At 41.9% G+C, this 14,775-nt stretch overlaps 2 protein-coding genes across 3 annotated transcripts in view; both read right to left on the reverse strand.

Moving 5' to 3' along the window:
* Positions 1 to 10,102, reverse strand: part of MAP4K5 (mitogen-activated protein kinase kinase kinase kinase 5) — a 146,721-nt gene extending 136,619 nt beyond the window's left edge. For both annotated transcript variants that reach the window (XM_049899016.1, XM_049899015.1), the window contains exon 1: positions 9,900 to 10,102. In XM_049899016.1, coding sequence (XP_049754973.1) covers positions 9,900 to 10,007 — 108 coding nt within the window. In that variant the 5' untranslated portion in view covers positions 10,008 to 10,102. The remainder of the gene's footprint in view (positions 1 to 9,899) is intronic.
* LOC126083690 (uncharacterized) lies at positions 10,014 to 11,316 on the reverse strand. The gene is made up of 3 exons (XM_049897532.1): positions 11,255 to 11,316; positions 10,309 to 10,836; positions 10,014 to 10,116 (listed from the first exon to the last, which is right to left on the reverse strand). Exons 1-3 carry the CDS (start codon positions 11,314 to 11,316, stop codon positions 10,014 to 10,016), a joined length of 693 nt encoding a protein of 230 aa, XP_049753489.1.
* Between the last annotated feature and the right edge of the window lie 3,459 nt (positions 11,317 to 14,775).

Genomic DNA, 14,775 nt, shown 5'->3' on the forward strand with positions numbered 1-14,775 from the left:
GAATCAATAAAAGAGGCTGCAGTTTAGATACAAGAAAAGTGAAGGAGAAGGGAAGAAGGGAAGAAGGGAGGAAAGGGAGAAGGGCTTGCATTTATTCCTTACCAAGTCAATCCCATCCTAAGTTTTTGCTTTTTATCTCCTTTCTAAATTCTCAACTTCTCTCCAATTCTCTGTCTTCATTTCCTTCTCTAAGGAATTTCTTGATTTCTTTCTCTAAACTCGGCAACCCTCTTTGGTCACTTGGGTAATAAGACAAACTCAAAAAATGATAACTGAATGCTGTAATCAGTCTCGAGGGAAGAAAAACAGAAACGGGAAGAAACATTTTGTGTGCCTTATTTCTTGTTCCCATCACAGCTAAGCTGCTTCAAGGAAATCTGTATTCCTTCTACCTCCTCACCATTCACACAACTGTTACGATCTTAATGAACCCTTTCTATTCCTTACTTACAGGATCACTATATTGCTCACGCCTTCAACACATTTACTGAGCACATACTATATGCTAGGCACTAGGCTAGCCTAGCTGATTCAATGGTAAACACAAGGTCCCTGTTCTCATTATTGATTCTAGGAGAAAGACTGAAAAGCAACAATGATGAGTGATAAGTATCATGACAAATATAAAGAACTATAAAAACATACAGCAGATAGATATGATCTAATCGAAGGGATAGAAAAGGGTTCCCTGAAAGTGCCATGTTCAAACAGATACCTGAAGAACAGAAGATAGATGAAGAGGAAAAAGACAAAGGTTGTGCTAGGAAAAGAAAATAGTATCTGCCAATACCTGAAAGAGAAAGTAGAGTGCATATGAGGAAATGAAATAAGTTCAGTATGGTGAGTGTCAGGATGTGCAGGGCCCTAAAAGTCATGTTATTCTAAAGATTTTATTCTTTGGACAAGGGGAATACAGAAAGAGTGACACAAAACCTCAGATTTACATTTTGGGGAGGTCAATCCGCTCTTCGCATCAAAGTCAGAGGGGAAGGGAATAAGCACGGAGGCAAGAGATAATAGATGACTCTTGTAACTCTTGGTTTCTGTGAAAAGAACTTCCTCATATCTCTCAGTTTCTTCTCGGATATCTTCAATATATCATCGTCTTATGCCAGCCCCCTGAGACTACAGTGTCTCCTCAACTCTCCTATGAGCGCTCACTGGGTGACCTCACCTATACTTTGGTTACCACCCCAGAAAGTGATGATAACTCCCAAACCTGCATCCCCAGTCCAGAGCTCTTAAGCCATAGTTGTATTTCCTACTACTTATTAGACATATCCATCTATGCAACACATGTCCAAAACCACACACAAGAACCAGAACCCATGAATATAGTGTTTTCTAGCTTTGTTGATGGCACCAATACAGTTACCCAAGCCAGAAATGATATATGCCATCAATTACCTGTTTTTACCCATCAACACCAAGTATTTTTGATCATCTCCTAAATATGACTCAAATTCACCCCCTTCCTCTCATCTCCTGCACTTGTGCCTAAATCTGGGCTTGTATAAACTCACATCTGGATTATTCAGTAATTGGTCTCTATACTTGCAGCCACTTTACCCAATCCACCCTCTACACCACAAGAGAGTCTACCTTAAAGTGTTTCCTCAGGCTACAGGACAAAGCCCAAATTCTTTGGCATGGCATACAAGGTCCATTATTTGTACCTTTCGTACCACAAAATAGACTGTTCTCAATCTATGGCATCTCTCCCAGGCTTTGGTCATACCAACCTAGAATGCAAATGCAGATCCCTCAAACTCATCATGGTTTCTGTCTCCACATATTTGCACAAACTATTCCCATTGCCTGGAGTATCTTCCCCTATCGCACCCACCTGGAAACTACCTGGTATTCTTTTAAAGTCACCTACTCTGTGAATCATCCTGGTCCATGTCATAAATCCCTCTCCTCTCCTCCCTTTCCCAAACCCCAATAAAGACAGAGTTGGGCATTTCTTCCTCTTTGATTCCATGTAGTTTCTCTTCTACAGCACTTACCAAATTATGACTGTTCACTATGTCTTGTTTTCCTGACTAAATTATATGCTCCTTATTAAAACAGTGGACTTTCTTTCTCGTGTTTGCAACCCCATACCCTATTATACAGAGGGCACTCAATAAATATTTTTTAAAGGAATGCATTCTTACAGAAGTGTTGTGCTGTATCAACCTTTGTCTCTAAACAATGGAATCCCAGGATATACTTTAAAGTGCCTAAAGCCATTCTACAGTTGTGACTCTAGGCTTAGAAGTAGAGAAGGTAGAGGACACAGAATTCCACAGGAGGGATTCACTACAGCAGACCAAGTTATCCACCACCTACACGACTGCAAAAAGGAGAAAAGACTACATGAAAAAGATTTCTACAAAAATCATAGCATTACATGTAATTGCAAAACAACTTAAAAAACTGGAAATAAACATGAAACTTAGAATGATTAACTAAATCAAAGTTCATTCAGTGGAGGCGGAGCCAAGACGGTAGAACAGACAGACACTTCTGGCGAGCCCTCATTACAACGAAGACCCAAAACAACAAGTGAAACGAGTATATTTATGACAAGCTGGTAGCCCTGAGCTTCAAAGGCAAACTTAGAAAACGAACTGAGGGGCAGGGGAAGAAAGAGGCTCTTCAGAATCGGGAGGAGTTACCGGTCCTGAATCGCAGGGAGCCCTCTGGCACCATTCCCGGGGTGGCAGTGGTGGTGGGGTGGTACTAGCATTCGGCCGCAGTTTCCTCAGGGAGAAGCAGCCAGCCATGCAGCCTACTCACACCTCCGGAACCTGAGAAGAAAGGCACTCTCGGCAAAAGTTAAGTACTTGCGTATATTTTACCACGACTCTCCACCAATCCAGCTTTAGCGGCTAAATTCCCTGGGCCTGAGACAGGCACTGTTGAGCACCTAGAGCCATCCTTCTGGCCTTGGAGAAGGAAAAAATTTGCAACTGGGGGAAAAGATAATTTGCTAGCTCCACTAACCTAGGGAGCTCAAGACAGAAGCAGCTCCTGTCCAGGCATAAACGGTCCATGGACTTTGAGCACCTTTCTCATCTGCATGGACCTGTGTGGGCCTACTTCAGGAGAATAGGCCCTTGTTGGCAGATTCCAACTGTTTCAGCTGTGCAGTGGAGAGGTGGGTGTTTGATGTGTGACATTACTTTGCCTATTAAACAAGGTCCTCACCTACCCACATCAGGGACCTAAGGACTGGTAGTTCCACTCAGGTCACCCAACCGCCGGTGACAGTGGTCCAAAGATAACTGGTACCTCCCAGTCCTTACAACCAAAAACTTTGGGTGCCCATTGTCCCTCTGCAGAACCGACCCACCTGCACGCTCTAGGGAACAGAGATGCACTTTCCTCAGAGACACTTGGGGGTCGGTTCTCAGCCCCCTGCCTTGTTCAGAATGTGACCCCCTGCTGCAATCAGATACCGGTATACACACCGATTACCCCTGCGCCTCTAAGACTATAGGACAGAGCCTGTGTCACACGCTTGATGATCAGCTACCTGGAAACCTGAGCTGAATTCATGCAAGAAAAGTGAATGGACTCCTAGACTGATACACCTGAAAACAGCTCTAGCCATCTGGGGACAGGACGTCAGAGCTTCAAACACAAAAATAATCAAGCTAGCTCACTCAGGCAACCCATTTGGGTATATCAAAACAAAACAAAGCAAGAAGCTACAACACAGTAAGCAAGCATAAACTAATACAATAACCTATAGATGGCTCGGAGACAAGAGTCAATAACGAGTCACATAAAGAAACAGATCATGATCACCTCAACGGGCTCTCAAAACAAAGAATCCAGGGATTTTCTAGATGAAAGTGCATTCCTCGAATTACCAGAGCCAGAATATAAAAGTTTAATATACAGAACCCTTCAAGACATCAGGAAGGAAATGAGGCAATACGCAGAACAAGCCAAGGAACACACAGATACAGCAGTTGAAGAAATTAGAAAGATTATTCAGGAACATAATGAAAAGTTTAATAAGCTGAAAAAATGCACACACAGACAGCAATCAGAAATTCAGAAGATTAACAACAAAATTACAGAAGTAGACAACTCAGTAGAAAGTCAGAGGACCACAACTGAGCAAGTAGAAGGCAGAATTTCTCAACTCAAAGATAAATCACTTGGCACTAATATATTTGAAGAAAAGTCAGATAAAAGAATTAAAAAAAAAATGAAGAAACCTTAAAAATCATGTGGGACTCCATCAAGAGAAATAACCTACAAGTGATTGGAGTACCAGAATAGGGAGGGATAACAGAAAATACAGAGAGAATTGTTAGAGATTTATTGGCAGAAAACCTCCCTGACATCGTGAAAGATGAGAAGATATCTATCCAAGATGCTCATCGAACTCCACTTAAGGTAGATGTTAAAAGAAAGTCACCAAGACATATAATCAAGCTTGCCAAAACCAAAGATAAAGAGAGAATCATAAGAGCAGCGAGGGATAAACAAAAAGTCACCTACAAAGGAGAGCCAATAAGAATAAGCTCGGACTACTCGGCAGAAACCATGCGGGCAAGAAGGCAACGGGATGATGTATTTAAAAAACTGATGGAAAAAAATTGCCTGCCAAGAATCATATATCCATCAAAACTGTCTCTTAAATACGAAGGTGAAATTAAGACATTTCCAGATAAACACAAGTTGAGGGAATTCATAAAAACCAAAACAAAACTACAAGAAATACTAAAGGGAGTTCTTTGGTTAGAAAATCAATAATATCAGGTATCAACCCAAGACTAGAACACTAGGCAGAGCAACCAGAAGTCAACCCAGACAGGGAAATCCAAAAAAACAAAGCAAGATTATTTAAAAAAAAAAAAAAAAAGCTCAAAACAGGGTAACAGCGATGTTATTATATAAAAGAAGACAACATTAAAATAATAAAGAAGGACTAAGAAATGTAATCCTAGACTTTCCATATGGAGAGGAAGATACAGCCATACAAAGAAATAAAAGCTAGGTTTAAATTTAGAAAAATAGGGGTAAATAATAAGGTAACCACAAAGGAGACAAACTATCCTACTCATCAAAATAAAATACAAGAAAAAAACAGAGACTCAGGAGAAACAAAATCAACAACAACAAATATGACGAAGGACAATATACAAAGTTCATTCAATGGACTCTTTAAAAATTATATTTTTGATAATATTTAATGACCACAGAAAATGCTGGTCATTCTAATCAAGAGGGAAAAAAAAAAAAATACATCAGGATTCCAATGTTATAAAAGTGTTTTTTGGAAACACTTTTTTTTTTAAAAAACATTTTTAGAATTTTTGTGATTATACCAGTTCCTAGTGGAACAGATGGTAACAGAAATACTAAATCTCCAGGCTTCCCCTTTCCTGTTAGCAGATTTTAAAATTTACAGTAATTACAAATAAAATCTGCCAAGTTGAAATTTAATTCTTCACCCATCTTCTACCACATTCATTTTCTTTTTTGTGTTTCTTTCCCCTCCAGCATTTCCTGCTCTTGCCCTCAATAATTTATCCCATTTATCTAAAAGAATCTCATGTTCCTCTTCTTTTATCAATCAGGGAACAGGTAGTTGAAGGTTGAGCTCTTTCCCCCTTGGGGATTCTAAGAAAAGAGAGAAGCTTCAGAAAGAAATGTGTGGTTTTGAAAAACATAAAAATAACTCACAATCTCAAAGCTGTAGTTGTTTTGAAGGACTTGCTTTTTAAGACACTCCAAGTATAAAATAGTGGGGATAATATCTGACTAGAATAGTGACAGCAAGGTAGAGCGAGAAGTCGTAGCACGTATCTCTTCTCAGAAGAGTACAATACAGTCTTCTCAGGTAGATTTCAAATGATGGGTATGTTTGAGTACCCACAGAAAATTTCTAGAAAGATATATAAGTAACTAACAGTGGCTAATCAGGCAAATAGGAACGGGAGAAGAAAGTAGAAAGGGGGGAGGCTTTTTCTTCACTTTGCACCTTACTTTACTGTTTGAATTACCATAAGCATGTGTTACTTTTAAGATAAAATAATAAATAAAAACTATCATGTTGGGATCATTTATGTTACCATTTGACAAGATTTCTCTAACTAACTTACCAGCATTATTTTTCACTATGATTATTTTACTAGTTTATGCCACCAATTGAAAGTACTTCTAAAACTTCCTTGGATTTTTGGTTCCTCAAAGACACAGTGATAAACAGCAAAATGACTCTAATCACCCCAGAAAAAAAAAAAAAATTCAGCACTACAATTTCAATGTTACTTGTTTTTAAACATATCATTGTCTTTGCTGTTAGGTGCCATCGAGTCAGTTCCAACTCATAGCGACCCTACCCACAACAGAACAAAACACACAACAGAACAAAACACTGCCCGATCCTCCGCCATCCTTACAATCATCGTTATGCTTAAGCCCATTGTTGCAACTACTGTGTCAGTCCACCTCGTTGAGGGTCTTCCTCTTTTCCACTGACCCTGTACTTTACCAAGCACGATGTCCTTCTCCAGGGGCTGATCCCTCCTGACAACACATCCAAAGTGTGTAAGGCGCAGTCTCGCCATCCTTACTTCTGGTGGTACTTCTTCCAAGACAGATTTGTTCATTCTTTTGGCAGTCCGTGGTATACTCAACATTCTTCGGCAACACCACCATTCAAAGGCATGAATTCTTCGGTCTTCCTTATTCATTGCCCAGCTTTCACACGCATATGATGCAACTGAAAATACCATGGCTTGGGTCAGGTGCACCTTAGTCTTCCGGATGACATCTTTGCTTTTCAACACTTTAAAGAGGTCCTTTGCAGATTTTCCCAATGCAATGAGTGTTTTGATTTCTTGACTGCTGCGTCCACGGGTGTTGATTGTGGATCCAAGTAAAATTAAATCCTTGACAATGTCAATCTGTTCTCCGTTTATCATGATGTGGCTTATTGGTCCAGCTGTGAGGATTTTTATTTTCTTTATGTTGAGGTGTAATCCATACTGAAGGTTGTGGTCTTTGATCTTCATCAGTAAGTGCTTCAAGTCCTCTTCACTTTTCAGCAAGCAAAGTTGTGTAATCTGCATAATGCAGGTTGTTAATGAGCCTTCTCCAATCCTGATGCCCCATTCTTAATCATACAGTCAAGCTTCTTGGATTATTTGCTCAGCATACAGACTGAATAAGTATGGTGAAAGGATAGAAAGCTGACATACACCTTTCCTGACCTGAAACCACTCACTATCCCCTTGTTCTGTCTGAACAACTGCGTCTTGATCTATGCACAGGGTTTTTGAGCCCATTAAGGAGTAAACATGAATTGACAAATTTCTATAGGACTTAGTTCACTGATAATGGATATGCTATGAAATAGTTTTTTCCAGAAAGGTTTTTCTCAGAGAAAATAATTGAAATTTGCAGGAAAAATACATATGCAAACAGACTATCACAATAGAAATAACAGGCATACAGGGTATTAAATGCTATCTTAGTGCCGTGATGTCGTAAGTATATGCTCAGAGAAGTAAGCGACAGGCTTATTGATAGTCATTTGTTCATTCATTAAAGTTTTAGAAAGCATGTTTTTTGTGCTGGGTATAATTTTAGGCACTGTTAGAGCAGTGAACAAAACATAAAAATTCTGGCCCTCGTGGAGTATTTTAAGGGATTAAGATAGGTAATAAGCAAGAAAAAATAAATAGAACATTATGTTAGATCGTGATAAGAGCAAAAAATAAAAAGTAGGAAAATAAGATGGGAAGGGTGTAAAAGCAAAGAGGGAAGAGAGCAAGCCACGTGGCCGTCCGGGTAAAGACATTCTGAATAGAGAGAATAGCAAGAACAAAGGCTCAAAGGTGGTCAGACATGTATTATGCTTAGGGAACAGGGAGCAGGTCAGTGTGGCCAGAGCAGAATAAGGGAGGGAGGAGAGTAGTAGCAGATGAGGTTGGAAAGGTAAAGGGGAGGGGCTGGGGATTCCCGGAGGAGCACCTGAGTAAGGCTTTCATGGACAAGTATGATAGCACCAGGTAGAAATGGGGCTGGAAAGTGATTCCAAGTAATCAGAACAAAGAAAAACATAGGACAAGGCACCACGAATGTCTTAAGGACATTTAGAAATTGGAGGCTGGCCTTGTGTGAAATGAGTATATTTACAAGTGTGAGGCAGTACGAGTGTAGGGGCACAGGTGTGGGGGTGGGGTGGGGAGTGGTAAATACACATTCTTCCATCTTCTCCCTGGAAGATGTAGAAAAGGAGGCACTAGGGTGAAAGGCAGGTATTAGCTGGCCCTTTAATATAACCCTTTGCTTTCCCTGGCAAGAATAAAATCCTGCACCAGCTTGTTGTTTTAGTTACCATATGAACAAAGAAAAGAGATGGAAGGGAGCTTTGTGGGGAAAACATTGCATTAAAATTTTCTTGATGTAGGTAGATGAGAAAAAATACAAGAACTGAATTTTTACTATTATTAACATGAACTGAACTGCCTTCGTGTGACACAGAGTGAGTCATAATACAATGATGACTGAAAAGTGGGACTGAGAAGGCAAACAGAAACGTCATTTTTTAAAAGATCATTCTACAAACTGGCTATTGCATGGATAATAAACAATTAAAAGTTAACTACTTCTAATTCCACAGAAAGAAGATGCGGATTCTGTGATTATTAGCTGCTTTGCTGGAACCTTGCTCATGACACCTCTGTAGGTAAGTACAGTGCTTAATATAGAAGACTCAAGTATCTGTTTAACCAGTAAAAAGCCTATCCATTACGGTTCATCTTAGTAGAATAAACAGTGTAGAGATGTCACAACACCACACTGCATTGTTACTATTAACAGGGAGCAATTTAAACAAAAGCAGATTAAGTAGGAAGTTGGGATGTTTTCTTTCCGTGTTACCATCCGTGCCAAAACAACATACTCCAGAGGAGTCAGTCTACTGGTTAATTACCCATAAGAAACAAGGCCATTTCAGCTATATCACTATCAAATCCAATAAACAAAGCTGTGGCAAAACTCGAAGTACATTTCCCTTTATATCCATATGAGTTGTATCAAAGCAATCTTTCTGGAGCAGAGAACAAAAAGCATAAGGAAATCTCAATCTCTTTCCAATTGACCCTTCAAGACTTCTGTGGATATAGGGTATTCGGTTTGCTTTAATCCTAAATTACGAGTAACACACCCTAATAATTTGTCTGAAATAACACAAAAGGGCATAATAAAAAGACAGCGGCAGTTATTCACTTTTGACTTGGGGATGTTACAAAACCCATAGAGGAAATGCTGAAGTAGAAAAAAGAATCCGAACGTTTATGTCACCTTTTTATCATCAACCAGACACAAATGATCAAACTTCTGCCAGGAAAAGCATTTTCCTACATGGGATAATGTTTGTACACGCGTCATTTTGACCTACTGTTAATTTTCTTACAGTGAAAATTTAGGCGCAGGTTTCAAATGTTTTTTTCAGTCAAATTCACCCATTTAACAAGGTTTTTTTTCTAATAAATGCAAATGTCTGAATGTCAGTATTCTTCCCCTTCTGTCTTCCGTGGAGCACTTTTCTATGCTAACGATAAAATATCCGTAAGTGTAACTGTAAGTAGATTCAAACTCCCTTTAATACGATAAATAAGCCTTAAGTCCACACACACACAATGAACAAGACCGTTTTCAAACGTGTGGTAGATCTGCTTGTTGGTAACGATTAGAGCAAGCAATGAATCTAGGCTAGTCTGAAAGGAGTAAACAGGACCCCGGCCGCTTCATCTCCAAGATGCCACAATTAAGGCATCCTCCGCTCTCGCCATACTTCGCCCCAAACTGGCCCTACTCCCGGACCCAGCCGACCGCAGGGAAAAAAACTTGGTTCGAGGCCAGGGCTCGGCCTGCCTCACCTTATAGACGTCCCCGTAGGTGCCGCTGCCGACCCTCTGGACGAGCTCGTAGTCCTGCTGCGGGTTCCGCCTCAGGATGTCCGCGACGGGCCGCAGCGGGGCCTCCATCTTCGCTCAGGGCCGGGCCCCCGTCGGCTCTGCCCGCGGCGCCCCAATTCCCTCTAAAGAGGACGAGCAGCGCCGCTTCCCAACATGGAGCCTCTGCCCGCAGCTCCGCCTGCGTGAGGGACGAGCGAAGGCGGGTCGGCGCCGCGGGCGAAGCCCCCAAGCGGCCCGCGCCCCCGCCCCCTTCCGTTCCGCCCCGCCGAGGGCCGCGGGAGAGACACGGGCCTTGGAGGGTCCCTGGCGCCCCGCAGCCCCGGTCCGGCCACGGCCCTTCCCCTCCCCGGCCGCCCGCGAACCGTCCGACCTGGCCTTCTCGCTCGCCCGGCCCGGGGCTGGCTCGGTACCTGAAGGGGGCGGCCCCGCTCTTTGTTGAGCGTCGAGCCCCGGACCTCCTTTCTCGCCGACGCCCGCCTCCCCTCTCCGGCGCGCGCCCGCCGACCTAGATCTTGCGCCGCCGTCGCTGCTGCCCGCTCGCTGTCCCGCGCGTCCTTTCTCAGGCAGCGGAGGCGCGTACCGTCGCTGCCGCCGCCGCCGCCGCCGCACCACGTTCCCCACCCGGGCTGCGTCACCGGCAGACACGTTCCCGGCCAGCGTGGGTCGGCGCCCAGCGGCCCGCCCGAGCGCGCGGGCCACGGGACCAGAGTGCCGCCCTGAGGCCTGGTCCGGACACGACATCCTCCCGGCCGCGCCGCCGCGCCCCCAAGTCGGGTGCACTCTTTCAGGGCTCGGGCGCTGCTGCCCGCTCTCAAAGGTTAGACCTCTCTTGTTTTTCATGGGTCGACAGGCCTCGGCCAAACCGGCCCCAAACTCGTCAGGTAAACTTGGAGGGTGACTGGTAGAGGGAGAAGGGAGGAGGGTGGGCACGAGTGCTATGGTAATAGCCCTCCAAGTTCAACACAGAAACGTATGTGAGGGCACTGGGCCAGAAGTAACCTGGCAGCGGGGCGCCAAGGAAGGAGGTGGGGGAGTCCAGGTCAGCTAAGCTTCGGCGCACCCTACTGCACCTTCCTGTTTTGCAAACCATTCCCAGTGGTACCAGTTTGAGGCTACACAGCACACCTGCACAACCAGTCTTCTGAGGTTTTCCCGAGACATTTCTGAAAACCTGAATTCGTAGGAAATTCCAATGGTCTTTACCCCTGTTGGGCACAAGCGGTGCCTCAGTACGGGTATTGCACCTTTACAGGGAGCTGGAGTTGTGCAGAAGCTAAAACTAAGGAACCACAACCACAACCCGGTTCTGGCTGTACCACTTCCTTAGTATGTCATCTGGGACAAGACTTCGAATTTGGCAATATCTCAGTGTCCTCATCGCAGCTTGACGAGCGTAAGGTTTTGCATCTGACTCCCAAAATAGTGTTTATAAAGCATTTTACAGATTTATAAAGAGGGTTATCAAATATAAGAGGTTTTAAAATACTAATAAACAGGGCACAGAGTTATCAAACAGGAGTTCAGGAAAATAATTTAGCTGATATTTCACAAGCGGTTTGCAGTTTCAGTTCCAGTCTTGTTCTGAAGGTGGAAATAAAGTTGCCAGATTTATGTATACTGACAAAGTTATTGCTAGAGCTCTTTAGAGGTCTTAAACAGAAAAGCCAGATAACACCATACCCCTGCATTTTGTGACTTGAAAGCCACAAAAGAACAAGTTGCAGATGTTGGCGTGTGACTTTGAGCATCCAATTCTGTTCTTGGGCAATATTCCTTATTGTTAATAATTACAATTGTATAATGTAGACGTTAAATTCACACCTTAATGGAGCAGGAAATAAATTGTAGTTTCTTGTGCTTCATGCACAAAGGGCACTTACTTAGGGAAGGAACGTAAGTAAGCCCAGAGTTACAGGCTCTATGGACAAAGCCTGTGTGTTTGCTGTGTTGAAAAAAATGGAAGAACAGTTCGTTCTTTCAAAGCTTCTTGGCACGTGTTTTGGTAGGCACATACTTCTGGCTTCAGTGACTCAAAATTTTTTTAAAAGTTCTGTTGGTAGCCTAGTATTTGTTATTGTCATAGATTTATTTTGGTTTTTTTTCTTTCTCTGACCCTCTGAGCGTTGATCTTTTCTCTAGTCTAAAATTTATTTATTCTGGCATCATTCCACAAATAATTTGAGGCACCATCCAGAAAATTCATATTATAACGTAAGATACAAATAAATATATGAAGAAATCAATATGAAGTTAAAGACAGGGAAAGCAGAAAACAGAGGGCTTTGTAGTATTTTTTGAGATCAAAATGAAGCAGTTTACCAAGAGAGGGGCACTTTTTTTTCCTGATACTAAAACTTCAGAAAAATTTACCTCATGAAAAAAAAAAAAAAAAGACTTCAGAAAAATTTACCTCGTGAGGCTTCATAAAATACAAAGTAAATGCCCGATTTGAAACAAGGATAAATATCCTTCAGGCATGTTATTCTTGAAACACAACATTTGATATGAATTAGGCAGTAAAGTTTGAGATCATAGGCTTCAACAAGGCTTTGTAGTACAGGTATTTTATGTTGCCAGTAATGGCAGATCCATATGGCTTACCAGCAACCTAGAGGCAGACAGCATGGAAAAAGTTGAAACTCTGCATGGTGGTTAAAAAATATGCCTGCTATAATCATTATTTTGCTTATACCACAATTGATTCAAGGAGGAAAACATTTGCTTTATACTAACTCCAGAAGAATCTTAAGGATTATTTTTTAATTGTGCTTTAGGTGAAGGTTTGCAGAGCAAACTAGATTCTCATTAAATAATTCACGTGTTGTTTTGTGACATTGGTTGTCAACCCCACAACGTGTCAACACACTCCCCTTCTCGACCTTGGGTTCCCCATTTCCATTCATCCAGCTTTCTTGTCCCCTCCTGCCTTCTCGTCCTTGCCCCTAGGCTGATGTGCCCATTTAGTCTCGTATACATGGTTAAGCTAAGTGTATTATTCTTTGTTTTGTAGGTCTGTCTGATCTTTGACTGAAGGATGAACCTCAGGAGTGACTTCAGTACTGAGTTAAAAGGAAGTCCAGGGGCCATACTCTAGGGGTTTTTCTAGTCTCCATCAGACCAGTAAGTCTGGTCTTTTTGTGTGAGTTTGAATTTTGTTCTATATTTTTCTCCAGCTCTGCTGGGAACCCTCTATTGTGATCCCTGTCAGAGCAGTCAGTGGTAGGAGCTGGGTACCATCTACCTGTGCTAGACTCAGGTGATGAAGGCTTTGGTAGTTGTGGTCCATTAGTCCTTTGCACTAATCTTTCCTCTGTGTCTTTGATTTTCTTTATTCTCCCTTGTTCCAGATGGGGTAGGACCAGGAGACCTATCTTAGATGGCCACTGACAAGCTGTTAAGACCCCAGATGCTACTCACCAATCCTTATAAACTAAGGATTAATACTGGTTAATTATAACAAGATCAACATAGCTGGTGGGTTAAACATTACATAATGGGTAAAGAAATTGAAATTGAGTTTTCTTCAACTAAATATACAGTGTGAAACTTGATTTTACATCCTAAACAAGTATATAGTTTTAAGGTTAAAGGTTATATATACTAATAAACCATTGTAGATAACAGAGTTTCTTACAGACTGCCCAGTTTTACAGTGACAAGGTATGAAATAAGGATAACCTAAAAAAAAAAAGTATGGCAAAATAGACCTTTAATCCCAACCCGATTATTATATATTCTCAGTGTCTCTTTTAATTAAAAAAATTCTACATAGCTAAGATTCACAACTTACTGTTGAAGACAAAATGACTAATTAAACCCTAAAGTATGACAGGATCAAGCATGAGGACAGTAATGTGCTGATGAATATTCTAGTTGCAAAATGTAACTCTGTATGATTGAGTTGACTGCCCTATAAAACCCACTGCTGTTGAGTCGATTTGACTCATAGTGACCCTATAGGACAGAGCAGAACTTCCCCCTCAGAGTTTACAAGGCTGTATATAATCTTTAGGGAATCAGACTGCCACATCTTTCTCCTGCAGAGCAACTGGTGGGCTCGAATGGCCGACCTTTTGGTTAGCAGCCAAGGGCTTAACCACTGCCCACCAGGGCTCCTTGACTGCGGTATAGGTTAGTTAAATGTAAATTAATTAAATGTTGGAAGACGTCTGCTGCAATTATGATTTGGATTCTCAAATAGTTCATCTTTAGCTATTCTTTCTGTTGCTGATTTTGGCCTGTTGAGACAACCAACCAGCCAAACCCACGTTTTCAGTGTAAAGGATAATTCTTCTTTTTGTTTTAGAGAGCAGTAGATGTATTTCATTTAGAATTAGTATCAGTAGTACTGAGCATAGGGTTTTCAAAGGCTGTAACCTTTCGGAGGTGGTTCACCAGGCCTTTCTTCTGGGGCTCCTCTGGGCGTATTCAAACCACCAACCTTTTGGTTAGTATGGCCAGGGCTTATCTGTTTGCATCATCCAGGGAGTCCTTATAAGTGATCATATTATCTGTGAATGCAATTGATTTTTGTACCCTGGAACTGTGTTTTTTTTTTTTTTTGTGTGTGTGTGTGTGTGTGTGATTTAAGTGAAAGTTTACAAATCAAGTCAGTGTCTCATACAAAACTTTATATACACCTTGCTACATACTTCTAATTGCTTTCCCCCTAATGTAACAGCACACTCCTTCTTGCCACACTCCCTTTTCGTGTCCATTCATCCAGCTTCTGACCCCCTCTGCCCTCTCATCTCTCCTCCAGACGGTAGCTGCCGACATAGTCTCATGTGTCTACTTGATCCAAGAAGCTCAGTCTTCACCAGTATCATTTTCTATC

This window comes from Elephas maximus, chromosome 10 (assembly GCF_024166365.1).
Source record: "Elephas maximus indicus isolate mEleMax1 chromosome 10, mEleMax1 primary haplotype, whole genome shotgun sequence".
In the NCBI taxonomy this organism is placed as follows: Eukaryota; Metazoa; Chordata; class Mammalia; order Proboscidea; family Elephantidae; genus Elephas; species Elephas maximus.